Source organism: Megalobrama amblycephala, linkage group LG12 (assembly GCF_018812025.1).
Source record: "Megalobrama amblycephala isolate DHTTF-2021 linkage group LG12, ASM1881202v1, whole genome shotgun sequence".
NCBI classification, from domain to species: domain Eukaryota; kingdom Metazoa; phylum Chordata; class Actinopteri; order Cypriniformes; family Xenocyprididae; genus Megalobrama; species Megalobrama amblycephala.
In genome coordinates this window covers 20,693,174-20,720,871 of record NC_063055.1, presented here as the reverse complement: position 1 = coordinate 20,720,871, position 27,698 = coordinate 20,693,174, and the positions used below count along the sequence as shown (strand labels likewise).

The following is a 27,698-nucleotide window of genomic DNA, read 5'->3' as shown; positions in this document are numbered from 1 at the left end:
CCAATGAGCCTACTGCGTTTTAGATTATTGGAGGCACTTCCGGTTTGGGGAAGTTCCACTCAAAAAGACAAACACATAATTTCAAATCATAAGGATGCGCTACAGAAAATCCTTATCTGTCAGTTTGACTGAATGAGCTGTACATTTTTTTCTTCATATTCTCATGTTCAGACTTCAAGAGAATAATGTTATGCTTGGTAATTTAATGTGACATGGCAACCCTCTACGGACACACTGAAGCCATTGGCTGGTAAATTATTTATTTTACTCGCCCAGACTTTTTACATGAAGTGCAAGAACAATACAAATGAAAAAAAATCTACATTAATATAATATTAAATATAAATATAAAATATAAATTTCAAACACTATTAAAGTAAACAGTCTAATAAAATAAGAACAAATAATCAAACTACAACCAAAAGCGCAAATAAACAATAGAACAATGAAAATAATGAAATAAACAGTGCTTTTTAGGTTTTTCAGATAGATCTAACAGTAGTTAGATACAGATTAGGCAGATTATGTAGAGAAATTAAAGTAATCAATAATAAAATAGCACTTCACTGTATAATTTAAATATAGATGAATCCTTTTTAGTTACAAAAGTTATTCAGTCAAGAGCATTGAGTTTTTATTGGAATATTAAGCTGCTGTCACTATAAGACACAATGCACGGATCCAATATACTGATACTGTACACTTGCGTTTTATTTCTCAACTGTTTACGTTCACTCAACACATAACCGACTATGTTTACTATGATACTTGCCAAGATACTCCTTTCAAGAGCAAGACGACATGAAAGAGAGCTCAATTCAGTATCCGCGTGCGAGTGAATTACTCGCATTGTAGAGGGCTGTGTGGTCTAACAAGAATTATCTACCCAAATCCTCATGTCTCTTTCCAGGTTTGATTTCACACAGATGCTTTGAAATGTCATTGTCTCCCCTTTTCACTTCTAATCTCTATAAACAGTGTTTACTGGAATGTTTCTAAAACAGGTAAATACAATATTTACGGTCTGTCAAAATGACGGAAATCACTGTGAAATATTATCACTCAATGTTCCAGTTATTTAACATTTTTGATTAAGGCAACGTGTTACATAACACAGACATATATTCCAACAGTTATATTTAACACATCCGTAATATTTCTGCAGAAATAATTGGGTTATTCATGGTCTGTGGTAGTATTTATTAATGCTTTTACACTTTTAAATGTCATTTTAATGTTTGATGGTTGAAGAGTAAGTAGAATTATGTCATCTTATTGTACCCAGGTTTTGAAAATGCTTATTATTGCTTTCATCGAGCAAACCTTTTGCTGATTGCTTACAGCTTAACGGAAGTTACTCACATAATTTGTGCGTGGGGCATAGGAAAAAGGTGGAAACCGTTAAATAAATAATAATAATAATAAAAAAGACTGAGGTCAACAACTATCTATATTGAAATGATGAATTCAGATGGAAAAGTCTGTGAACTGCATTTCAGGGCATGTCCATTTGACAGTTAAATTGGCACTGGCTTTTAGCTAGATCTGTAATTAAAAAAGAAACTGGACACAAAGAAAAACTAATTCAGAGGCATCTACTTACCAAGTAGGGCAGACATATTCTGGAAGATCCTCAGAAGCTCAGGGGTGATGGCAGGGCTGTTCTCTAAAGTCGCCAACCTGAATGAAGAAAAAGATCATGCCATTTGAACAGCCTTCATTTAAAATGCAACACCATTTTTCAGTCAAATGTTACTTGATCATGATGATATGGAGAAAAAAAAATCCTTCAAATAATAGAAATATTACAATGAAAGAACTATGCTTTTAGTGTCCATGGAAACACTACATGGCATCAATTCATAAAAAGGGTGGCTTCAAGCAGAGCATCTTCCATCTTTAAACAAAACAGGCGATCTTTCATAAAAGCATTGCAGAAAATGAATGGATGCTGCTAAATTTGTTGAAGTGCTGCTATATTTGATCCAGAGGCTACAGAGGAGTCTTTGTGCAGGTTGAGTTATTGTACAGAGTTACTCTCTTTGTCTTGATACAAGAGAGATAGAGTGACTCAGAGAAAATGAAAATTGGACAGCAGGGAAGAACAACAAAACGAGAGAGCGAGTCTGAAGCCTTGAACTTAAAGGGGGGTGTTAACCCTCCTCAAAGAGATGAGCGAAGACAATGAGAAGACTAACGGAACGGAGAGAAAAAAAATCCACTCAGAAAGGAGATAAAGATGGCAAGTGTGTGAATTGCAGCACTACAGAAGAAATCTATGGTAAATACAAAGGAGGGTTGAGCTTATTATCACGGACAATATTGATCGGAATGTAGGGCATACGGTTTAAAACCCGGAGCTGAAGATAAATTAATTTATGCGCAAGATTTCTCCTGACTCAGCATTGTCTTGTAGCTTGACAGCACGGCTAAGTGTAATATGGGGAACTTACATAAAAAAGTGTTGGCTCAGTTCCTCCGAAGCACAACTCCAATGATTCATGCTATCATTCACATCTGGACAGGCAATTTGTCACACAAATCTTTTAAGCCTTATGTGTCAGTGGTTGACAGGAGGGAAACAGCCACTAACTGGGATCCCATTTAGATTTAGGGCAGTTAAGACAAGTGCAATGCTTTAGCTGTATTCCTGAGGTTAGGAATATCCTGAACAAGGAAGAAATGACACCTATATCCTCAGTCATGAATTGGGTAAATCTCAACCCATATAAAGACCATGTGTTAACATGATAATGTTAATTTGTTAATACAAAATTATGAAGAAATGAAATGCCCACTTTTTTTTTTTTTTTTACAGTTATACACAATTCAAAATTGAAATAACCTGAAATACTCTACATTTCAGAATTTGAACTGAGATAGCAAAAAGGCAAATTGACATTTTTGAAAAATAAAATGAGTTTTACTGCCGGAATTCTAATAGAGAAGAAGAAGAGAACTAGCTCAAGATGAGCATTTCTGGTTAAAAAGTATAAAATTTAAATTTTTTTTTTATAAAATGAGTGATTGTTTCTCTAGATAAGACCATTATTTCTCGTCTGGGATCGTGTAGAACAATTTGAAGCTGCACTGAAACTAATTTTGACCTTCAACTGTTTGGTGCCCATTGAAGTCCACTATATGGAAAAAAAATCCTGGAATGTTTTCATCAAAAACTTTAATTTCTTTTCGACTGAAGAAAGAAAGACATGGACATCTTGGATGACATGGGGGTGAGTAAATTATCAGGAAAAGTTTATTTAAAAGTGGAATAATCCTTTAATAATTGTATTAAATTCTTAAAAAATAAATAAATAAATAAAAAAATCTCACTGACCTACAGAATAATAGCGTGTATTTCATGAAATAATTTTTTTTGGATCGAAATCAGAATGGAAGTTCTTTGAATTGAAAATTCGTCTTCATGTCATTCCAATTCCACTTCCAGTATGGTTGTGGCTAATTCCATTCGAATGAACTCATTAATTCAAATTAACAAGGCCAATTCAATTATCATAATTTGCATTTCACATTCCAAAATTAGGACCAGGATTCAGCCAGTGTGGGCATATCTGTACAGGTTGCCATAGCAATGTCGTAGGCATCAACCGGATGCCACTAGTCAACTTTCTTCAAAAATGGTGAGCAGCAAGCTAGCAGTATGAAGAAAGCTGACAAAGGATGAAAATGTGTTCTTTCCTTATGCTCACCATGTTGGCCAACTGTACAGTTGCGCACAAAACAGCATAAGAGCCTGAGGAGAGTGTGTGCCACATTATTTTGTGCTGCCCTCACCACTGGCATCGCTGAGCAGTGTGGAGTAGAGGTGAAACAGCCACATGAGTCACATTTTATGACAGATTTTAAAGACCCCCTGTGGTGAAAATTAAGTTTTTAATGTTGTTTATATGTCTATGTAGTGTTTTTAATATGCTTTAAGACAAATCATGTGCAAATTCATAAGTCAGCACCAGGGCTTGACATTAACTTTTTTTGCTCACCAGCCAATGTGGCTAGTGGTTTTCCAAAGTTACTAGCCACTCAGCATTTTCACTGGCCACAATTTTGCAGTTGGGAAATTACATTTTATATGATTAAAGTTGACTCTGGCATGCTTAAATTACTTGATTTTGAGTCATTTTACTTGATTTACAAGATTTAAAACCCTTTCAAACTTACAAATGCAGATTGACCACCCAAATCAAGACTATACATGAGGTATACAGTTATTTTTGTTAGGCTATATAAAAAGAACAAAGAAGCAAATTACAAATAGTAATTTAAAAAAAAAAAATTCAGATACATATGTTTATTTAGCATACATGTATACATGTATTTAACATTTTTTGATGTTTGATTAACATTAATGACAGAGGGGTATTTATTTGGGGGCTGCTGAATGCATGGACGTCATATACTGACACATATCCAGTTTTTACCCACCTGTTTACGTCCACTTAGCCGTAAGCCACAGCCGACTGTATTCACGCGAGATACTCCACACGATGCATTTTGACATCTGTGTGTGCGTGTATTCAGGCGCAAGGAGAACTGAATCGCGCGCGACAGAGAGAGCGCGCACGCTTCTGTTGTGTCATTTAGCGCGATTCCGCCTATCCCACCTTCATAACCGCAAGTTAATCGATAAAGAATTGTGACTGAATTGTAATTTTGTGATACGATGAGCTTGGCTACTTTTCATTTGGCTGTAGGCTGAAATTATATTCAACCCGCCAAAGTGGCTAGTGGGAGTGGCTGTCTTACCCGCCACAGCTGAAATCTACCCGCATTTGGCGGGTTGGCAGGTGTTAATGTCAAGCCCTGGTCAGCACCATTGCTGAGTATTTTATGTTTGAAACTGCAGTAAAACAAGACAGCCTAAAACACACGGTTTGAAATCGTGGGTGTTTGTGATGTCACAGACTACCTTGTAATCAATCACAACAACGTGCCGGCAGGCTTTAGCATATCATTAACTATGACTGCTCTGAAGCAGGAAAGTCTCCAGAGAAGCCAGGTTATCCCGGTATATTTTCTGTTGATATAAAAAAAGTGTGTAGATTCATCAATATAGCGAGTCTATTACGATGTTATGATGAACTATAATGCCTTTCTCCACTGACGTTCTGAGTTGTTCAAAGCGTTTGTAAGGATACTGATTGTTAGAAGGCAGCTGTCTGTCTCTGTCTGAGATAAAGAACAGGAACGGTGTGTGTAACATTAGCAACACGTTATTAGCTGTTTGATAACGTAGTCAAGCAAAAGGCTAATTATATTAATTCATATTAATTAATGACAAAAACGTTGCAAGGGCTGTGCCAAGTGTGTGAGCGCATAGGGGCTCGCGCCAAACTAAAGTGACAGCTGACTTGAAGTAAAGCCAATAAAGTTCATGTTTTTGTCTTTCGAAATATTTTAATACTATAAAACATAGCTAAAACAATATTGCTCTGAGCGCGTGAGTGTGGCATAACCTGATTTTGCTGAGTTCAACATGTTCCTGGGTCAACATTTTTGTTGATGCTGGAACAACATTCAAATCAACCAATCAGATTTGAGGGACAAGTTTACAGATTATGTCAAGTTTAGGCTTAAAATCATTAGATATAAAACCATAGATATTAGCCTACCTGATAAGTTCAAGTAAATATGCTGGAATGTGCATTTATTTCATGTAAGGAGAAGGCACGGGCACCTGCAGGATTTCATCTGAATGTTTTTTTAAATCTGAAAAAAGCAACGAAATGGTCAAACATCCATTAAGTGCACGTTCACAGAGGAAAACGGCTGCTTGTTCTCTCGATACTGTCTGTTTTACTGAGAAATCGCTTCAGGTTATTCAGTGTGAGGGCAGTCCAAACGAATGCAAGTGGATTCAGACCGTTTTGCAAAGGCATTTTACCAAATTCATAATTTAAAACACAATTTAAGCATCAGAAAATATGAGCAGCTCAGTTGCACAGCTGTTAAACTGAATATATGAGGCGAAGCAAGCGTTTTTCTTCAATATCCACAACACAAACAACAAATTGCTCATCACTACAGCAACAGTAGACTCTCCGAGCTGGTGTGAGTGAGTGGAGGTGGGGCTAATTTGCATATTCATTGATCGGTGTATATTAAATAAGGCAAGGGTGTAGAGTTACATTCAAGCTATTTTAAGACATGAAGACTTTTTTTTTCACTTGAATTTTTTTTTTAAATATGTCATTTTGGTGATCAAAGATGAGTTTTAAGGGATAAAATAATTGACTACAGGGAGACTTTAACTTTTTATGCACCATGGTGTGTGAAATGAAATACCAATGTAGAAGAAGCATGAGCTTATTTAGATCAGATCAGCAGATATATAGATAGACACAGACATAGAATTAAATTGTGGCAGTATACGGATATGGAGAGCAGACAGCAGTAGAATACTGAGAATGTGGAATGTATAGAGAGTATAGGTAAAACAAGAGACAAGTGAGAATATAATGTAAACAATACCAGTCAAGTTGACAGTGGACAGACTACTTATTGTTATCAAAAGTGTGTGTGCCTCTTTTGTATTGATCTATGGCAGCCCACTGCTGGAGAATAGAGATCTGGCCTACTCAAAGTTTGACTTTCTTTTCAATCTCCACCAAATTGATCATCCAATATTGTGAACTATATTGCTACCTGTTGATTTACTACTTTATTTTAGCATTTCTTTCTATTTAGAAGACAAAACAGATATGAGGCTGAATCTTGGTAATGCCTTCTCTTACTTAAACATGTAGTAAGAGTTCCCTGAGGATTTAAAAATGCAAGTAAAGTTTAGGAAATTGTACTAATTGTTAAATTTGTCAATAGCTTTTTTTAATAATATGGCCTAAAGCCCAACCTCTAGAAATTCCTTAGGTCATACGAAGTACAATGACCAGTCATATTCAAGATTAACTGTATTGCCCGTTAGCCATTTTGAATTTTATTGTAAACTGCTCTTATCTATAAAGCTTTGCAAAAACTTGATAAGATCAACGATACATACCATGCCCTGCGAGTGCTAGAGCAGGGACAGCAGCAACTAGGCTAAGTTCAGACTGCAGGCAAAAGTGGCAAAGGTTTTTTTGCTCATATGTGACACAGATCTGTTTATTTCGTAACAGTGCAACCAGCAGGCTATGTTCAGATGGCAGGAAAATGTGGCCCAAATCATTTTTTTTTTTTTTTTTGTCATATGTGACACAGATCTGTTTATTTCATAACAGTGTGAACACTGGAATGGAATCTGATCTTTTCCATTCTGATTTTCTTCCATATTGTGGTCCTAAATCAGATACAGGTCAGATGTTTTGTAATGCGACCTCAGTCTGAACAGTGAATACTGGAATTCATGCTGCTTTTAAGCCACTTTAGATCAACATTCGTCACAATTATACGCTGATGGGAGTCACATTTGAAAGATTTTACAAACCGGTAGTTCTTTGGGCACTGAGTGAATATGGAAGACAGCAGCTAAGTTAGTCATTGGAGGGACAGTGAGCTGTTATACTTAAATGTATTACAGTGACAGCTCTATACAAGCCAAACTTGGAATACCTATAAGAGAAAAAAACTTTGCTCTTTCTCCTCATCCTCGTCCGCATTATCGCCTGCGCACAAATTTGCTGCCTTCCGACTGTGGCACATCACCTTATAAACGAAGGCACAAACGCTTCAGCAGGGTTCCCACTCTTTTTCAGCGATCATTTTCCAGGACTTTTCCAGGACATTTTCTATTTTACTATGGCAGGAATAAAAGACAAGGATCACGCCCTAAAGTAATATATTGCTCTCTAAGTCTTTAAAAGGCATACAGTTTATTGCCATGACTTAACTATATAAAATCAGTTTTTAATATGAGCTCTTAATCATACATTATGACTATGGAAGCTTGTTTCCGCCACCGAATTAAAAAAGTCGCAATTACCTTTTTTGTATCTCACTATTCTGACTTTTTTCTCGCAATTGCGAGTTTATATCACAATTATGCAATTTATAATTCTGACTTTATGACACAATTGTAAGTTTATATCACAAATATGTAAGCTTGGGATTTTTTTTAGAATTTTGGAGATAAAAAGTTGCAATTACCTTTTTTATTTTTTATTCAGCAGCAGACACTTCCATAGTTTATTGCCATTATGTAACTATAAAATCTGTTTTTAATATGAGCTCTTAATCATACATTATGAGAAACTGTTCTCGTTACCAGTGTCCATATCATAGCAAAAAATATTGGAACTATTTTAACTATTTGAAAATAAAAATATTAGTCAAAGACAAAGTCGATGAACAACAAAGAAACCCATAACGCGTAATAGAATATGTGGCAGGTCTATTAGTTATTTCTGTCCCATCCAATGCTGGTTATCACCATGTCAATCAATATAATTTTGGATTCAATCCCGCATTTAAATAAGTTAGTCATTCCCAAAACTTTGCAGTGTGTATACTTAGCAGCATGAAAAACTTTCAAATTGCGAATGGGTTATAAACAGATTTTCCTTTTTTAATCACTGCAGCTGTCAATCACTTCAGCACAAACTCACAAAGTTCTGAACTGTTGTGAAAACCAAACCCCTATTATAATCAATGAAGCTGGCTACACTGCACAATGAATCCCTTATTGACCTTATATCGCATCAAAATTATTAGTTAGCAAGTTACTGAATTAGGTAGCTGCTTACTAATTAACATTTTCTGCACACATTTGAGCAGTTAATAGCATTAGCTAACTGCTGCAAGTGGCAACACAAGACTAAACATCATCATTGAAAATACTATGTCAAAACTCAGCATTCCTGAACATCGCACTTTCTGCAACTAACAGTAATTGTTTTGGCCAGTAATAAACTTTTTGTTCTCAACTAAAGAAAAATCTAAGAACTTTTGTCTAAGAAGGACAAAAACAAGATTTTCCAGGACATTTTTCATTTTCTCTAATTTTCCATGTGCTTTCCAGGACTGGAAAGTTTGTCATCAATTTTCAAGGTTTTCAAGGTCATCAATTTTCATTTTTCAAGGTTTTCCAGGACGAGTGGGAACCCTGCTTCAGTATCCTGTGTGGTTACTTCCCTATAATCCCTTGCTGTCTTTGGCTATGTTCACACTGCATGCCTTAAAGCAGACCTTTTATGACCCTTTTTACAAGATGTAAAATAAGTCTCTGATGCCCCCAGGGTGTGTAAAGTTTTAGCTCAAAATACCCCACAGATAATTTTTTTTTTAGCATGTTAAAAACGTTTTTGTGTGTGCCCATTTAAATACAAATTAAATCCTGGCTCCCTTTAAAGAAGAGGGCGAAGCTTCAACAGCTCGTGCTCTGGCATACCAACAACAAAAAAACAGGACAATCTCACGCACTGAAAATGTCAGAAACTGTCAGCAGTATGCTGTATGCTGCACAGAGACAGAACAGGTATGGTTTAGTTTAATTACGGTTATAACTTATGTCAGTGGTCGGGAACCTATGGCTCACAAGCCACTCCTGGCTCTTTGATAAAAATCATGTGGCTCACCAGGTCTCACCCTTTACCAACAAACGATCGATTCAAAATTCGACATTACTAGAGATCAGCAATTCCTTTGTTGTAGAGCCTACCAAAGTTTATGAAAAGTTTATAATAATAATATATTTCAGGTTGTACAGGCCAAAGCGCTGTTTGCGAGTGTCACAACAGCCACCAATGGCAAACCACTTACGTTTCTACGGTAACCTAGAGCTCCTGCTGTGCTCAGATTCTCAGATTATCCTTTTATTGAAACTGGTGCTCTTCTGTGCCAAGAGACATTTCGAAACAATGCACCGGTTACTTTCTCTTTTGCCGCATAAAAACGTGTCATATTTATATCTGTATGATAATCCACATAGCTTTCAGTGGGCAGGACTGTTGGCGTTATTAATAAAGAAACATGAATGAATGAATAAGTAAAGAGCGAGACGTGCTTGATATAAAAAAGGAAACTCAAAGCCGTGAAAGAGAACTGAATCCGCTTCTGACAGGATGTTTCTGTGCGCATGCTCTGAGTGGAACACGGAACAGCATAGTAGCTGTGGTCTTTGGTTGCCTAAATGGTCAAATACACTCATTGTTGGTGAGTATTTACATGAACACTATCGACGTAAGCATCGTGCGTGTGCATTGTTCTTCACTTACACACACACACACACACACACACAGTGAGAACTGAAGAGAATTTATGCTCCTCAGGTGGTAAATCAACCTCAAAGTCAGAGCACAATTAATTATATATTGCAACTTGTTATTTATTGTTTGTTGCATATTTGTGTATTTTAGTTGTATATGGATATGTATAAGTTTATTGTACATCACGCAAAGATGAAGTGTCCGTTTTCACTCCAGAAAATCTGTAAGAGCCAAATAAAACACAGTACAAGAAGTGCGCATTAAAGTCTAACCCTAACCTTTATACATAAACTCTCTCTTCCCCTTGCATTATCATCAACATACACAGCGAGTTGCACAAAAACACTTGTTACTACTAACAGTAAACAAATAAATACTTAATAAACTGGTAAACTTTATATCGATAAAACAACTCTGATGAACTCTACTAAAGTGTGTGCTCTCCTTTTCATTACTGCCGTGACCAGTATCACCTCGGAGACATAAGCTGGATCACAAACAGTTTGTACTGATCCATACTTGAGTAAAAACTTTTTAGCAAAACCTGTGTTTTGTCTTGACCCTTTGCAGTCTGGTGTAAAATGATTCATGCAGACATAAACGAATTTAGGTATATGGGGGCACAATCCCTTCAAAAATAAAACTAATTCTCTGCGTCTTCAGCGACTCTGATGTCAGGAGTACATGAAGACTGTTGTGTTCACTCTTACATCTAACAACAAAACACCTGAGTTGCTTACGAGACAGTCTTGTCGCTACAGCTGCTCCGGCCTGGAGAAAATGGTGGACAGTATACAACTCACTCAGGGCGGGGTCTATGCTAATACAGCAGAGTCCGTTAGCAGTCGTGGACGGGGCCTAGGAATTTTGTGACATTACAAAATGTAGAATCTGCAAACAGCTTGTTCTGAGACACTTCTTATGATTTATCGGGATTAAAAAAAAGATACACACTGCCAAAACACTTATGTTTAAACACCATGTAAAAGTGAATTTTGCATAATAGGTCCCCTTTAATGCTCAATTCTGATTTATTGCTCAGATCTTTTTTATTTTATTTTATTTTATTTTTTATTTTTTTGGCTGTTCACATCATCTTTTAAACGTGGCCAATTTAAGATTTGAGTATGAACTGGTTGACACTGTCATATGGAAGTAAACACAGAGAATTTGTGCGCAGGCAATAATGAGGACGCAGACGAGGATGAGGAAGAAAGAGAGCAACATTTTTCTCGTACAGTTTTTCCTTAAGTTTTGCTTGTATAGAGATGTCACTGTAACACTTATGAGTATAACAGCTCACCGTCTCTAAACTTACCAACATTTTTGAAAAGACATTCATATGTAGGCACAATTCATATATCATTGTCTTGTCAAAACCAATTCAAACCCCAAAGCCTGAGTCAGTCAGGTATGTCCAGAATTTTGACTGGAAGTGTACAAAAGGAAAAAGGACCTAAAGATTGTGTTGAAACTTTTATTCCTACTTTAAACCTTTGGTTTAGATACATTTTTGGAGACTTACCAGAGCTCCAGACCATCTTCCAGCAGGTAAACATGAGGGGGCTGTGAAACATCTGTGCTGAGCTGGATAACGGGTAGGAGGAAGGGATATAGATTCTTGCTTTCCGCTCCCAGGCCCTGAACAATGCAAAAAAATATAACCAATCATAACAGGGCAAGGGAGAACTGATCAAAACACTTTTTTCAGAATTCATTTTTGAAAATGTCTTTTAAAATTTACAATTTTTAAAGCCCTGAACATTAACTGTGTTATACATTCCTAACAATACAACAGGTTGTACGATGAAGATGCCGCCAAAAAAATTTTTTATTCAGATAAAAATGTGTCAAAAATAGTTGTCAGAATAAGCAGTGCTGCCAAAATGAGTTTCATTTCATCTTACAGCCGAGCACAACAAACATCATTTTCTGTCTGAATAGCAGCAGGTGCAATATTGTGTCAGCTTCCCATACTCTCTAGTAAGGAAATCTCAGAAATACACCAGCGGCCGTGTATTTTCTGGGTTCATTCAAGGGCCCGGTCTTGAGAGCCTTGCCCTCCCCTGGGTGAGATATGCCCACTCAGCCTCTGACTGATGAGGGCTCATCACATAGACCACCGCAAAGGGCTCTTAAGTTCAGGACATGACTGCCTTCTGTGGTCTGCTGATTCTGAGCTGTCCATCAAAATCACAGATGAAGAACTCTAGGGGGCTTAGAGAGGGTAGAACTGTACCATCCGTAGAATCCAGGTGAAGCTTTGTTACTGTCAACGGGCCAATGATGAAAAACAACAAACAGAAGCCAAGGACACCCACCCGCAGACACCACAGACAAGAGTCATAACTTTGCAAGAAAGGAGACAAGTTGTTGAGGAATGGCCGTTTGAAAGTTGAGTGGAACAATGAGCTTTTTGTCACGCATCTGGATGTTTAAAAATTGGATTTGTGTTTTCCTAAATAATGATTCTCATTACTGTACTGTAACACTTTGTCCTAATAATAAATAAACCTCGTAAGTGCTATTACGAGGTTTAGTCACAATTAACGAATTAAGTGCTTCACGCAGTTTGGACCATCTCTGTAAATAAATATACTTAAATAAGTACAGCATTTTCTTTACTCAAGAAATAAATAAATAAATAAATAAATAAATAAATAAATATATAATATATATATATATATATATATATATATATATATATATATATATATATACATACACAAACATACAAGCTTGATTTTGGTAAACTGTTTTAATATGACATGCAAGTGCCTGATCATATATAAAGCCACAATATTAACCCTCAGGGGTCTGAGGATTTTTGGGACCCTGGAGAAGTTTTGACATGCCCTGACATTTGTGCTTTTTTCAGTTGTTCATAAACATATTAATGGAAAAAGTGTCATTACACTGTATTCAGCACAAACTAGGCTACAATAATATGTGAGGAACATGTATGTACATGTTTGTGTTTTTGAAGGAATAACGTTTATGCATGGTTATTGAAAAAACAAAAAACTTAAGTCACTGAAATAAAGCCAAAAAATATATATTAAATCTTTGTTCACAAGACTTCTGGGTATTTCAGGTTGTAGACTAGAGTTTTTGCTTCAAAATGAGGTAAAAATTATGCTGGCTGCTTGTTCATATAAAACAATAGAGAGGTTTAAATTTTCTAAAACATCTTTGGTCAAGAAACACAGTATGCGTGGAGGCGTGAATCCTCATGTATAATGGGTGATTCTCACCTGAGAAGACAAAAGAATCACATAATAATGACCTGAAATGACTTGCATATTAATGAGGCCTTTCAGTCAGGTAGGCTGTGAAAAAACCCTCTGTGATGGTGTATATCAAACATACAGAAAAAACAGCAATACTGTGAAATATTATTACAATTTAAAATAATGGTATTCTATTATATTATTTAAAATATAATGTATTTCTGTGATGCAAAGTGTCTGAACAATTATGTTACCTCTATGGCATTTCATATAGGCTTTTAGCTTAAAAGCATGCACATTTGGAGAAATATTGATGGATTCTCACATGTTTGTCAATTTTTGCTGGATACTGTTTTTTCAATTCATACTTGCAGCCGGAGGGTGCTCTGTAAACCTTTAGTCCACAAATGCCTGACCACTAAAGAAGAATAGGCAATCCAGGAACTAACCAAACTAACAGAGGACAGAGATCGCTAACTATGGCTATTCAAAACACTTTTCAAGACAATAAATACACGATTGAGACGATGAATGCATGTATTGACTCAGAATTTGCGTCTGAATAGCGCTCCCTCCGTGGGCGTGGCCGCATTAGCGGATAATGAGCTGAATCACGGATTTCTGACATGGCTCTCTTTTCATACAGATTACATAAACACAGAATGTTTGTTTTCGATTTGACTTGCACGATTTAAAACCTGACATTTCAACATTTTTTTAGACACAAGTCTAATTTTTTTGTGATTAGTATTCACTAAGTTACAGTTCATTTTCTGAGAACTATCAGATTGGACTTCCTTCAGAGGGAGACGAGAGATCATGCATCATGTTAGTTTTCTTTATTTTACAAAAAGCACAACATTTTGTTTTTACTCTGAGTGTACACAAATGAAAGAAGATATTCCACAGATTAAAATGGTGTATAACTCTTAATTGTATGTGCAACATTAATGGAGTATTTTGAGTCTCTTTCACACTGGTAAGAAAAAAAACGCGGTGGTATCGCCGGCGATACCCTCAGACCTCAGAGTGTTAACTTGGACGATGTGGTGTTTATTTATTTCTAAATAATTGTAACTTTTTTAAACTGTAATAATTTTAATTGTAATACTTAAATTGTAATACTAAACTTTTTTTGGTTAAAAATCCATTTTTGAGCAAGTACATAACCAGCTAGTGTTCAAAACTATCCCCTTAACTTGGCCTGATTCACAACGGTAAGCCTGTAATAATGTTTTCTAATTCGAGTGGTACTGGTGGGTTTCCACGGGAAATTCAATCATGCAGCCGTTCATCTTTGCATCATTACGTCACGTCTGTTTGCATAAAGAAGGAATCCCAGCTAGTAGGCTATATGGCATGTGAAGATGCTGCAGGTGGCGGATCATTTATAGCCTTTTCTCACAGCAGGTGGAATAATTAAACATCATTTTGATGGCGGATTGTATGGTGTGACAAATTAACGTTAGAGATTAGACTGTACAGAAATTGAAATCTACAGGTAATGCTAATACACACTAAATACACAGTCACACAATGCTGATGTTATTAACTAACAATTTGAGAACAAAGTATAACAATAATTAAAGCTGCAAGCAGCGATGAAAGGGCCCTCGCACCCAGGGCCACCACCACCCACCGTCCTTAGGAAAACAGTGAACAGTGGGCGACATGCAGTTAAGCATGTAAATATAGGAAAAATACGGCAAAGTCATATTGACGTGCCACACTTCCTGCTGTCATCAGGTGGTGCTTTGACTATAACTGAATATTGACTTGTTGATGTCTTCAGGCCAGGACTATTATCAAACGTGAAGTTTGGAGCAGATCGGACATTGCATGCCTGAGTTACAACAGCTTACTGTTTCGTGGTGTTAATCGCATACATTAGCACTTAGCCAAGTGATGCATGAGTTAACATGTTTCTAGCATGTTTGGTACTTCATAGCATAAATAAATGAGTTTCAGAGAGTGAATTACAGTGCAAAGCATGCCATTTCCTGTTGCCAGCAGGTGGTGTTATGACTAATTGACTAATATGACTATATGACTAATCAGCAAGTAGATGTCTTCAGGCCAGGACTCTTATCACACATGTGAAGTTTGGGGCAGATCCGACATTGTATGCCTGAGTTACAACAGCTTCCTCTTTCATGGCGAAACATCAGACTTTGTCAGGCCGCCACGGACACGCCCTTCAGCGAAAACTCAAGATCTTCGCAATTTATCATCGCTAAGGCATTAAGATTAGACTGACCAAATATAATGTTGATCTGATAAAATCTCTATGAGGAGTTAATCACAATGTAAAACATGTCATTTCCTGTTGCCTGCAAGTGGTGCTATGACTGTAACTGAATACTGGCATGTAGATGTCTTCAGGTCAGTACTCTAATAAAACATGTGAAGTTTGGGGCAGATCAGACATTGTATGCCCAAGTTACAACAACTTGGTGAAACATCGAACTTTGTCAGGCCGCCACGGACAAGCCCTTCAGCGAAAAGTCAAGAACTTCGCAACTTAACATCGCCAAGGCCTTTAGATTAGACTGACTAAATATGATCTTGATCTGATTAAAGCTCCAGGAGGAGTTAAAGTACAACGTCTGGAAATGGCAAAAACTGCAAAAATTTTGCAGAGAAAATTAAAAATATCTCACTTCCTGTTGGGTTTTCTGATTTTGCACACAGGGACTTTTTTGTAGGTATTGGGCTGTTAAATGTGTCTACCGAATTTCATACTTGTCTGTGAAATGTAGTGCGAAGGGCGCTTGAGTGAAATTTTGTAGGTGGCGCTATAGAGACATTTTGCCACACCTAATTCTGAAACTCACATCAAACATACATTTTAACCACTTCTGACGCGTGTGCAAAGTTTCATGAGTTTTTGAGCATATTTAGGCCCTCAAAAATGCGATTCATTTTGGAGAAGAAGAAGAATTGACCTAACAATTACATTAGGGTCGTCACACCATCGGTGCTCGGGCCCTAATAATAATTTGCACGGTTTGATGTGGCATGAGCTAAGCAATTGTTAGATTTTATCACCATTGTAATGCTTTTTTTCCCCTCAGTTGGTCAGAACAAAAGTGGCAGTTACTTGTTCAGATGACATCTTCCAGTGAAAATTCTTATTTTGGTCATATTTCCAAGAGTACAATCTGTGATTCTGAAGTACAGAAAATTTACCAAAGAAAAATTCCAACTACTTCACAAAAAAAATAGTTTACCAAAAAATGTTTCCAAACATTCCAAATTCCAAACAAAAGCTCCATCCATTACAACAACGGCCAATTTTGCAGGCCACGGCATGTGCCGAGGCAATTTAGCCTCTGCAGGTCAACAAATCATATCCAAATGTGCAGTAAAGAGAGCATCCATTTTGGAGCATCTGTCAGAAATATGCTTTTGGGGATGGACCCATGATGGGGCCATTTAGGGATGATTGACTTTGAATGTTCACTGGTAATATTGTCTCTTCAGCATTCTGTGCCAGGCTGGAGAGCAGCAGCTGTGATACCATATGGCTGGCAGAGGAGGCCACAGAAAACACAAATAAATGCAAGGTTAATAGCAAACTGTCGATGGCGGGTGGTGAGATATGCACACAATAGATTGTTTCCTGAAGGACTGCTGGCATTTTAATATGCAAATCTAAGGACTTAAGCAACAACAACAACAAAAAAAGATTAATGACTGCTGGTCAACTAAGCTGGTACAAATTTTGGATTTTTGGAAGTATGCAAATTTCAGCCAAGCCTGGGGCGATCTTTTAGACTGATTCATGTGTCTGTGATTTACAAGAACTAAAGACACTGTGAAGTGTCTTTAACATGAGTGAGAAATGTTAATATGCAAGATGTGGTTACTGAAGCAAAGAGCACTTTGAAATACAAAGAACAGCTCATTAAAGCTGATGATTACTCAATAACTCTCCTCAGAGGAATATTTATTAAATTAACTCAAAATGTAACATTATCTCTGATCCACGAAAGTATAGCTGAAAATGTGAACACAGAGAAATGAACTGAAAGGCCAAATCCAGGCTGCTCAAGACATTTAAAATATGTGAAAAATAATAGGCAGGGGAGCTCAATATGCTTTATTATCCAAATTTGCCATCATTTAAATACTTTTTGTAATGAAATAATTGTTTATAATTGTTAACTATTGTTAATAATAGTAATATTTTATAGTTGTTAATTTAAATGTGCAATTATTGAAATTATTTTTATAATTAAATAATTGTAAATAAATATAATGGCAAATAATATTTTATAATTAAATAATTGTTAATGAATATCATTTAATATTTTGCCATTATTTAATGTAATTATAATTGTTTAAATATAACTAGAATTTAAATAATGAAATAAATTTCAATATTAATTATTTAAATGATCACAGTATATTTCAGACAAATCCATCTATTCGTGAAATTTGTTGGCTTTCGCAATCTTTGTTGCATTATATGCCAATAGTGACAGTCCAAAAATGGGAAACATATTATTTTGTGGTTTTTACCCAAAGTTTGCATGCCTGTAACTCAGGGTTTAAGACTAAGCCAGGATTAGGCCTTAGTTCAATTAGGGCATTTAAGGATATTTTATAAACGTACCCAGAAAAAATATTACTGGTATGCATTTTGAGACAAAACAATGGCACTGACGTATTTTGAAATATGTCAGTACAAGTTGCTTTCAAGTTAAAACAGCTCAAACATGCATTTTAGTCTAGGACTAGCTTAAGCCTTGTCTGTGAAACAGGGGCTCAATGTGGCTCCATGAGTAAACTGTACACATTTTCAGTGGTCAAAAACCAAATGTGGGTCACTGCAGGAATATTTGAAGAACAAATAATGTTGAAACTAGAAATGTATTTTGATTTTTTCTGTGAACACAAATGCATACAATATACCCGAGTGCCATAACTATTCTTTTTCCAAAGTTTGCATGCGTGTAACTCTAAAAGTATTAAAGTCATCTCAATATAATTCTAGATTCTCATTCTTAAACTTTTCTAATCTTAATTTTTTAGATCCCTAAATGGTTGAATACCATAGATATAAGGATCTCAATGCAGCTACATGTTAAAAAAAAATTAAATTGTACCTATTTTCAATGGTTGAAATCCAAATGTGGGTAACTTTTCAAACAGCTGATACTTACTGTGTTTAAGGAAGAGCGTCTAAAGAACTAATAATATTGAAACTAGAAATGTATCTTGTTTCCCTCTATCAAAACAATTCCACAGAACATATCAGTTTGAGTGCCAATTTTTTTCTTTTTTCCGAAGTTTTGTTTGCATGTCTGTAAACTCAGGAAATATTAAAGATATATTACTATCATTTTAAATTCTTGTTCCTATGAAACTTTCTTTTGGAATCTTCATTTTTAAGGCCCTATATGGTTCAATCCCAGAGATATTGGGATGTCAGTGCCGCAGCATGTAGTTATGATACTGCGTATTTGAACTCCTGTTAGCTTCAGAAGCTGTTAAAATGAACACAATTCTTTCTTCCAAATATCCCTGAAACTGGTTCAAATGTAGATTCATATAAATACATTCATAGAGCAAGTTAATGTGCCTCAACTTGACAATTTCTAGTTTCAACATTATTTAGTCTTCAGACATTCTTCTTTAAACACAATAAACATGCACAAAAATCAAAGTTTTTCGAAAACGATACCATAATCGTCACTGTGTAATCTACAAAAACGCAAATTTGTGAAAACATGTTCAGTCTATAAGTGTGCCATTTTCTTTACAAAGTGACATTGTCAACTACTGGCCTAGCAGCATAATACTGCGTTTTCAATCACTTTCGTGGATCTGTGTGAACAGGGATCATTTTGACAAAGTTGTCGTCTATTATGGCTGCCCCCAGCTAAAGATTTTTCTAGTCGACTTCTAGTCGGGGGGGGGGGGGGGGGGATTTTGTCAGAAATTTATTATTATAAAATAATATTTTAATTGTTTATTAATAAACTAGTGTTTTCTGAGTCAGTGTCGGCTGCAAAGATGAAGTTGACGATGCTGACTCTGGAGAGAAATGCACCTTTCATATGGATTACATAACCAGAGAGTATTTGTTTTCAATTGAAATTCGTTCGTTTAAAAGTAGATGTTTCAAGCTTTCTATTTCTCATGTCTGTGAGGAAAGCAGCCTATATGCTGAGTTTCTGTTCATTTATGTGACGTGCTGCTGTTCAGGGAGACAGAGACAGCAAAAAGCGCATCCTCTTTGTTTTCTTTATTTCACAAAAGCACAATGTTCTGTTGTTATAGTGAGTGTACACAAATTAAAGTAGACCCTTTACAGTTCGGAATGATGCATTAAACTTATCTGTATGACAAAAAATATATTTAAGTTAATTTAAGTTGAAAAAATGCAAGTGATCGCGCCGGCACCTCCATGTCATGCAGTAAAGTGCACTATACAGTAGCTGCCTTCCACACTCCGAACAAACACTTGTACACTACTAGCATTTAGTCGACTATAAGGGAGCAGCCCGATCGTCTATATGTGAAAAGCGCAAAGAAAAAACTTTATTTTTAGTTCATAACTGTCGTGTAAACATACCCTTAGACAATCACCAAGAGTCACAACCCAGTTTGCAGTATGCATAACCTAGTATCCATTTAGTCAAAATTGATTTTTTTTTTAAATGATGTGAAAAATGATGTGAAATGTGAAAAGCCCGAATCAGCCAAGTGTTGCTCAATGGGGCTCTCAGTTAAACCAAGCTCAAGATATCCAGCTACTGCAGCCTCTGGATGGTTTAAATGTGAGTGTCACTCATGTCCTCAGGGGCCAAAGTGACACAGAAACTGCTCCTGATGCACGGAGCAAAAGGGGGGGTGGGGAAGGAAAAAAAGAGAGAATGAAATAAGCACCTTGCGGGATCCCATGTAGAGGAAAATGGAGAAGCTCTGTGGCAATTTTCAAATACACCCATCAATAACAAGCCCCTGCCCGCATGTGTGTTCATACACTCACAGCAGGAAAGGGTGAAGTGTATCGTACTAAAATAAAAGTCTTCTGCAAAACCAGAAAACCAGAGAAGTGCTCAGCAGGGCTGGAGGGCATTTGCTCATATCAACAGACGACGACAGTGAAAATCAGGCCCCCCATCAGTGATGGTACGCACATCACGTCCAAGTCAGCACTTGAAACACAAACAGAATGCTAAACATCCGACCCGACTGTTTCAAAGGCTCGTTATCTGTTTCATTCTTGGCCCCGTGGGTATGCCGTACCTGTACAAGATGGATGAGGGTAGTGAGAATGGCACAGCGGAGCATGTTGTGTTCTTCTGACTGCTTCCAAAGAAGAGGAAGGTACTGAACCAAGCAGCCCACGTACGGTCGAATCTAGAAGAGAGGAGGGGAAAAGTAAGCACTGATCTCAATCGCAAAGGAGCACACAAACAAAAAAATGTTTGTTTTGAGTCTGAATGCTTTAGATTAATTAAAAGAAAACAGGTCAGCTTCAAAGAGCCTCTAAAATTGCTTTTAAACTTTAAAGCAGGGGTGACCTGGTAATTCTAATAATAAACTACCATTCAAAAGTTTGGAAAAATTACTATTTTTAATGTTTTCGAAAGAAGTCTCTTCTACTCATCAAGCCTGCATTTATTTGATCAAAAATACAGAAAAAAACAGTAATATTGTAAAATATTATTACAATTTAAAATAATGGTTTTCTATTATAATATACTTTAAAATATAATTTATGTCTGTGATGCAAAGCTGAGTTTTCAGCATCATTAAATCCAGTCTTCAGTGTCACATGACCCTTCAGAAATCATTCTAATATGCTGATGTATTACAAATGTTGTGCTGCTTAATATTTTTTTTTATGACGTGATACTTTTTTTCAGGATTCTTTGATGAATAAAAAGTAAAAAAAAAAAAAAAAAAAAAAAAAGAGCAGCATTCATTTAAATTAAATCTTTTGTAACAATTTACACTACTGTTCAAAAGTTTGGGGTCAGTATTTTTTTTTTTTTTTGAAGAAGAAATTAATACTTTTTTTTCAGCAAGGATGTGTTAAATTGATAAAAAGTAAATTTATTTAAAATAAAATAAATTTAAAATAAATTTATATTGTTAGAAAATATTAAAAAAAGGAGTCAACAATGTCAAATTATGAATTAATTAAATATATAAACAAACTTTTGACCTCCATCATCATTATTACTACTACTAATTTTTACCCTATTTTTCTTTGAACTTCTCTGAAACATGTAATTGTTCAATACAATATTGTTATGACCCCTTTATACAATGTTAAAAATATGGCCTGACAACCATGTGACCACATTATGAATTCATATTTATAAATTTATAAATAAATAAAAATAAATGGATACATTTTATAATAAATAAATAAACAAGTTATTATTATTATTATTATTATTATTAATTTGTTCCATATTTTTCTTTTGAATTTCTCTGAAACATGTCATTGTTCAGAACAATATTGTTTGTTCAATATTGTTGCGTTTGCTATTTAAGTGATATTGATAGCCACTATAACAAAACTTCTGCAGCAAGAACTCATTTAGTCCTAGCAAGTGCTGTGTTGCAGATTTTTCTTTTTATTCTGCTCTTGCAATGCATTCAAGCGATTTGGTACCTGTTTTAATTAACAATATCCTATGAATAATTCCTATGGAGTATACATAGAATCACTGGCTAAATCCTCCCTCACATCTCTCTCCCAATCTATTTTTGTAGGGGTGCCCTAAAACTTTATATTCTTTGCTTCTAATCCCTATTAGCATCCTTTACTGTGGGAATGTTTCTCAAGTAGAAAAACATAAAAGAGCTGTCAAAATGACAAAGCATTTTAAATTTTATCCGTCAATGCTTTTAAAATTGTCTACTTATTTTTGTGTACCGCAACCTCTGCAAGCATAATTTTTTGTTTATAAATATATATTCATATTATTTTCATATCACCTCATTCAAAAAAACAGTAAGTGCCAGTCAGATTTTAAAAGACCCTTTTCATTTTCCATTTCATTCTACATTTCCAGAACACTATAGTCAAAAAACATCTTATTTACACACAAATATACTCCTAAAACTCATCGATGCTTCCTGTGTCATCTCTGCAACCATCTTTACTTCATATGTAAATATCTAATATAGTTTATATTCAAGAAAATCCATATGCTTTCGCATTGTAATCGGATGCAGCGGTTTAACAAACACCCAAAGTATGGTTTTTGATGTCAAGTTTTTATCATTTTGGTGCTTTATCAGAATTTTCTTCTGCAAACAGTCTGACACTATGCACAAATCAGTGATGACAGTATTTGCATATCTTGGTGTCATGGTTCAGGATTAAATAAATTAGGAAAACTATCTTCACAAGGGTCATATCCTAGAGGTTTTGGCCTTTGTGACTTTTTTCCCCCTCAAAATACTGCATATTCCTAAAACTAGGATTCATCAGAAAGAAATGCAGGAACAGACAGTTACTCTGACAAACTTTCATACGTTTCAGTCTAATATTATTAGTTCTTCTGGTATTTATAATTAACACATTCTCATTTACCTCGCCATGACTCAATCAGCCAGGTTTCAAATTTCTGATCACTCAACAGACATCACTGTTGTGTAAAGTGGACAAACATGCGTCAATGTATTCATCAAATGTCAAAAAGTTGCGGAAGGTCACAATTCAGAAGGCACATTTTTGCAGCTCAAATTTCAGGAAACTCTTTTAAACTCGGGAGGAAGTTCAGAGTTCTTAAAGTTACAATAAGTTTTCATAGCGCAATGAACTCTTATCTCAAAAGATCAAGACCTACTTGATTGCTCATGATAAAACCCATTAACTGTGAACACATGGGCAAACTAGGAGAGATTTAAAATTGCTCCCAAAGATTTGATCTGATTTCCCAAAACTTCTGCCCAGAAAACTCCATGTGCCTTTTAAAACAAGACAGCCAGTTCAGATTTTAAACCATGAGTGAAGCAAGATTTAACACAAGTTAAAATTAGCTAAGCCTTGGCATGAGGAACTTAGTCAAAGATCAAGAACAGTTAAAGGTCAAGAGAGAGTCAGATTGAAAATGGTTCGAATAGAAAATGGGGGTCAAAATGGTCAAAAGATATATTAGCATGGAATCATTGAATAGGGCATTAAATAACTCCTGTGCTGCACAAAACTGACACAGAAGATTACTTCTGAAAGCTTTCTCTGTACACACAATATGACCCATTGTAATTTATGCATGTTTGACTGAACAAAGCTTAAATTGTGAGCTTTGTATTCTTACATGACTGTCATTCATCAAATGGCTCAGAGTCAAGGCTCACACAATTGCTTAAGGTTATTTTCAAGCAGGTCATGGCCTTGTCCTCAGTCAGCATGGTTTGGTAATGACATGACATCAATACGTGTCTTTCAGTGTGCAAAAACAACAAATACTAGCCTGAGTATTTTATATAGAAATGCATGTGACCTCGGGGGGTAAAGTTTGAACCCCTCTGTGATCGGATGACTTCATTTAACCTCTCACGATGACTGAAGCTCACCTGGATGCTGACTCTTTCGATGACGCAAGAAATAACGTGGAGAACTTGCATTTTAGTGTCACACTCATTGACCTGTTGCAACAGCTGGAACAACAGGCCGAAAATCGACTCCAAGTACTGAAGAGGAATAAAATAAATGTTAATGAACAAATGAACAAATCAAATGTAAATGACGTCAAATGTTCAAAACAACCATCTTACCGGTAAGAACTGCTCAGTTCTGAACTCGAAGTCATCGACGGGTGAGGCTGAGTTAAGTGTAATGACTGCATGTGAGAAGCAATGAACACTAAACACACACCTGATTATCAGACATGCAGATGAATGAGGATGAGAGTGATTAAAGCAATCATACGGCACCACGCAAACAAGCGGGTGATGTTGAATGGCTACGGGTTAATAGGCAAACTAATTACAAGCGTGCTTAAATGCATCCAATTAAAGTTGACAAATGACCACTCTGGTGTAAAGACTGGAAACTACAACAGACTCAGCTTCACTCAGAGGAAAGGATATCCAGCTTTAGAGTTGTGGCTGTTTCGATGCGAACCTAAAACAGAGAAAAATCACATTATTATGCAAAAATTTATAAAGCATGATCTGGGCTGTGAAGTATGAAATTTTAATGGCAGAATGTGTAATTTCCACACCACTAGTGACACCAAATATAATGGAAATAATGATTCGGTTTCCATCCCTTCTGAAAAATGCATTTCCAAGATGTTTTCACTGGTTCATTATTTTATATAAAGAACATTTATACCAATAAACATTTCCATTCTTTGTCCTTGACTTTAAAGGGGTCATTAATTGAGAAATCAACTTTTCCTTGAGCTTCTGATATATAAGAGGTCATCGTACTATAAGAATATTCTATAAGTTTCAGAACACAGTCCAATAAAAGCTTTTACTGACACAAGGCACAGTGAATGACTCTTCCCGGAATGTGCCCATCTATGACATAGATCGGTGAAATCAGAAGAAATCAATGCCTACTTCATAATTGCAACGCAGACTTTTACGATATGGACTCGAGTAGTAAGTAACTGTGTTAATTCTAATGCCTGATCTGATATGTAATGATTCATGTACAGTCAGATGTTCTTCAGTAAATCAAACCAGTGACTAAACAGTCAACTTCACATTGTTTCTCTTAGCAGGATGAAAATTATCTGTTATTTAAGTTGAATTAAATTATATACAGAAAGCAATCAAAGAACGCTCCCTTTACAATCACTGGAGCTGTCAATCAAACAGCATGAGTTTATCAGTGACTCAGTTCTAGAAATGCGCCAAAACTCCCGTTTTATTCAACGAATCTCTTAGTTACATCGTGTTTGCACTGTTAGTTATGATGAAAGGATTTGTTAGTGTGCAGAAAATGAGTTGCAATGATGAGATCACTGCTTTCATGCACTCAACAACATGTCTGTGATCGGCTACAATGTTCATCACTACAAACTTTCATGCCACAATCTAAAAATAATGCCATAGATCTAAATATAATGCTATAATCAACACTTTCATGATTAGTTAACCTTGAGAGCTGTAACAGTAAAAATGTGCTAAAAGATTTCGAGAGAGTAATCCTTAGCTATTTCATAGGCAAAGATCTTAGCCAATCACAGCAGTGGGCATTTACACTGAAGTCTCACAGCAGACACGCTAGGGTAGGAAAAATGCCGTATTTCTAAATTATGACCATTTTTGTTGTAAAAAGCATACTAACATTATAAGTGCACCCCAGGAAACATTATAAAACAATAAAACAACGCAGTTCATGACCCCTATAAGATTATTCATTTTCATGAACTAAACACAATTTTTTATTTATTATACAGATTTTCCACCAGTTTAAAATGTCCTTCAGTTTGCATCACTGCAGGAACCCTGACAACAAGTGTTTGCATACACTACCATTCAAAGTTTTTTTTTTTTTTTTTTTTTTTAATAAATAATTTTACTCACCAAAGATGCATTAAATTGATCAAAAGTAAATATAGCAATGTACTTACTATACTACAGTAATTTGAACTTACTATTCATCAAAGAATCCTGGAAAAAATGTATCATGGTTTCCACAAAAATATTAAGCAGCACAACCGTTTTCACCATTGATAATAATAAGAAATGTTTCTTGTGCAGAAAATCAGCATATTAGAATGATTTCTGAAGAATCATGTGACACTGAAGACTGGAATAATGATGCTGAAAATTGCCATCACAGGAATACATTACATTTTAAAGTATATTAAAATAGAAAACTGTTATAATAATATTTCACAATGCTACCGTTTTTACTCTTTTAATAAAATAAATGCAGCCTTACTGGCTAAACTTCTAGTTCTCTCTGCACATTAAACTGGGCTAGGAAAAATCATTTTACACGTTTCACCTCCAAGGAGCTCTTTTAAAGGACAGCCATTAATTTCTCCTTAAATCAGTGCAGTACATGTTGACAAGAGACCTCTAAGCCTACTCAAGTTTCCTCAACATATAAATCTTGAGAGTTAGCCTGTAACCAAAACAAAATTAACATCATTAAAAGGTCGTGCCGGTATGGGATAACGGAGGAGCCTGAGGGTGTTAGCAAGGATCGCACAAAGACTACGACTCAAGCAGGTGGCTAATGACAGACCCTGCCACCCTCTCACAATGATCTATTACACAGGCTGATGGGACAGCATGCTGAGCTCCACAAACAGGTTTATAACGAGCAATAGCAGGAGATGATGAAATTTCCCCAACACATCAAACTTAATGATCAAGCAATTTTCTGAGTAATAGCCAGCGTCCTGGAGCAATGCGTTTATTAAGTAGTTAACTGACAAAGACCGAAAAGGACAACAAAGACATCTTAACTACTGATTGGTCTGATTCGTCTCTGGATAGACCTTTCATTACAAGTCTGTTCTTACTGGCAGCTGCTTTGTTGTATCAAAAAAATTATGTCTGTCATGTTAATAGAAAAAAGCAGTGTGTCAATTTAGGGATGCAAAATAAATACCATACCATATTAGTCATTGGTCGATATTAAACATTTTTACATTTATTGTAATAAGACTGTATTGTACATTTAATTGTTCGTGCTCATTTCCTCTATTTTTATGTTATATAAACTTTAATGTTAACCTAAAAAAATGAGGCCTATTCAAGGGATTGTGCGGAGTGTGAAAGCTAAATGGTAGCGGTAACACGACAGTACCACATGACAGCTAACATGGAGGCCTGCACTTGTGATCACTTGCACTTAAAATACCCAGTCATTTTTGGTCATACAGAGAAGAGTAATATATCTTTCGAATCTGTAAGGAGTCTACTTTTATCTGTGTACACTCACAATAACAACAAAAAGATAAAATAATGAAAGCAAACAGAGTTTTCTGCAGTCTCTTTCTGTGAACATGAGTGCACCAAAAAAAAAAAAAAAAAATGAAATCAAATGGAAAATATTCTCAGGTTATGTAATTCGTATGAAAGATTATATCAGTTGCTAGAACACATGCAGTCCAACCTGCAGCAGAATCAAATGAGACAGCGACTCAAGAGCAGACTACCTGTGGGAAGATGTATAAGCTGTTTTGCAATATTTTTTCAAGTATTGTGGCATTTTGTATTTATTTATTTTTTTTGCTTTTCTGTATATAAACAAACAGCTAATGACTGGGTGTTTGCGAGCAAGTTTAGCCCTCTTCAGTCAAGTCATCATAAAAATGGTACAGTAATTACAATGCCTAGTAATCTGTTGAGTTATAGA

The 27,698-nt window shown here is 35.8% G+C and overlaps 1 protein-coding gene across 3 annotated transcripts in view; it reads right to left on the bottom strand.

Moving 5' to 3' along the window:
* Nucleotides 1–27,698, bottom strand: part of ipo11 (importin 11) — a 194,969-nt gene that overhangs the window by 64,923 nt on the left and 102,348 nt on the right. For all 3 annotated transcript variants that reach the window (XM_048209570.1, XM_048209572.1, XM_048209571.1), the window contains exons 17-22: nt 24,458–24,491; nt 24,143–24,183; nt 23,942–24,058; nt 20,648–20,761; nt 11,683–11,798; nt 1,604–1,680 (exon numbers count right to left, since the gene is read on the bottom strand). In XM_048209570.1, coding sequence (XP_048065527.1) covers nt 1,604–1,680; nt 11,683–11,798; nt 20,648–20,761; nt 23,942–24,058; nt 24,143–24,183; nt 24,458–24,491 — 499 coding nt within the window. The remainder of the gene's footprint in view (nt 1–1,603; nt 1,681–11,682; nt 11,799–20,647; nt 20,762–23,941; nt 24,059–24,142; nt 24,184–24,457; nt 24,492–27,698) is intronic.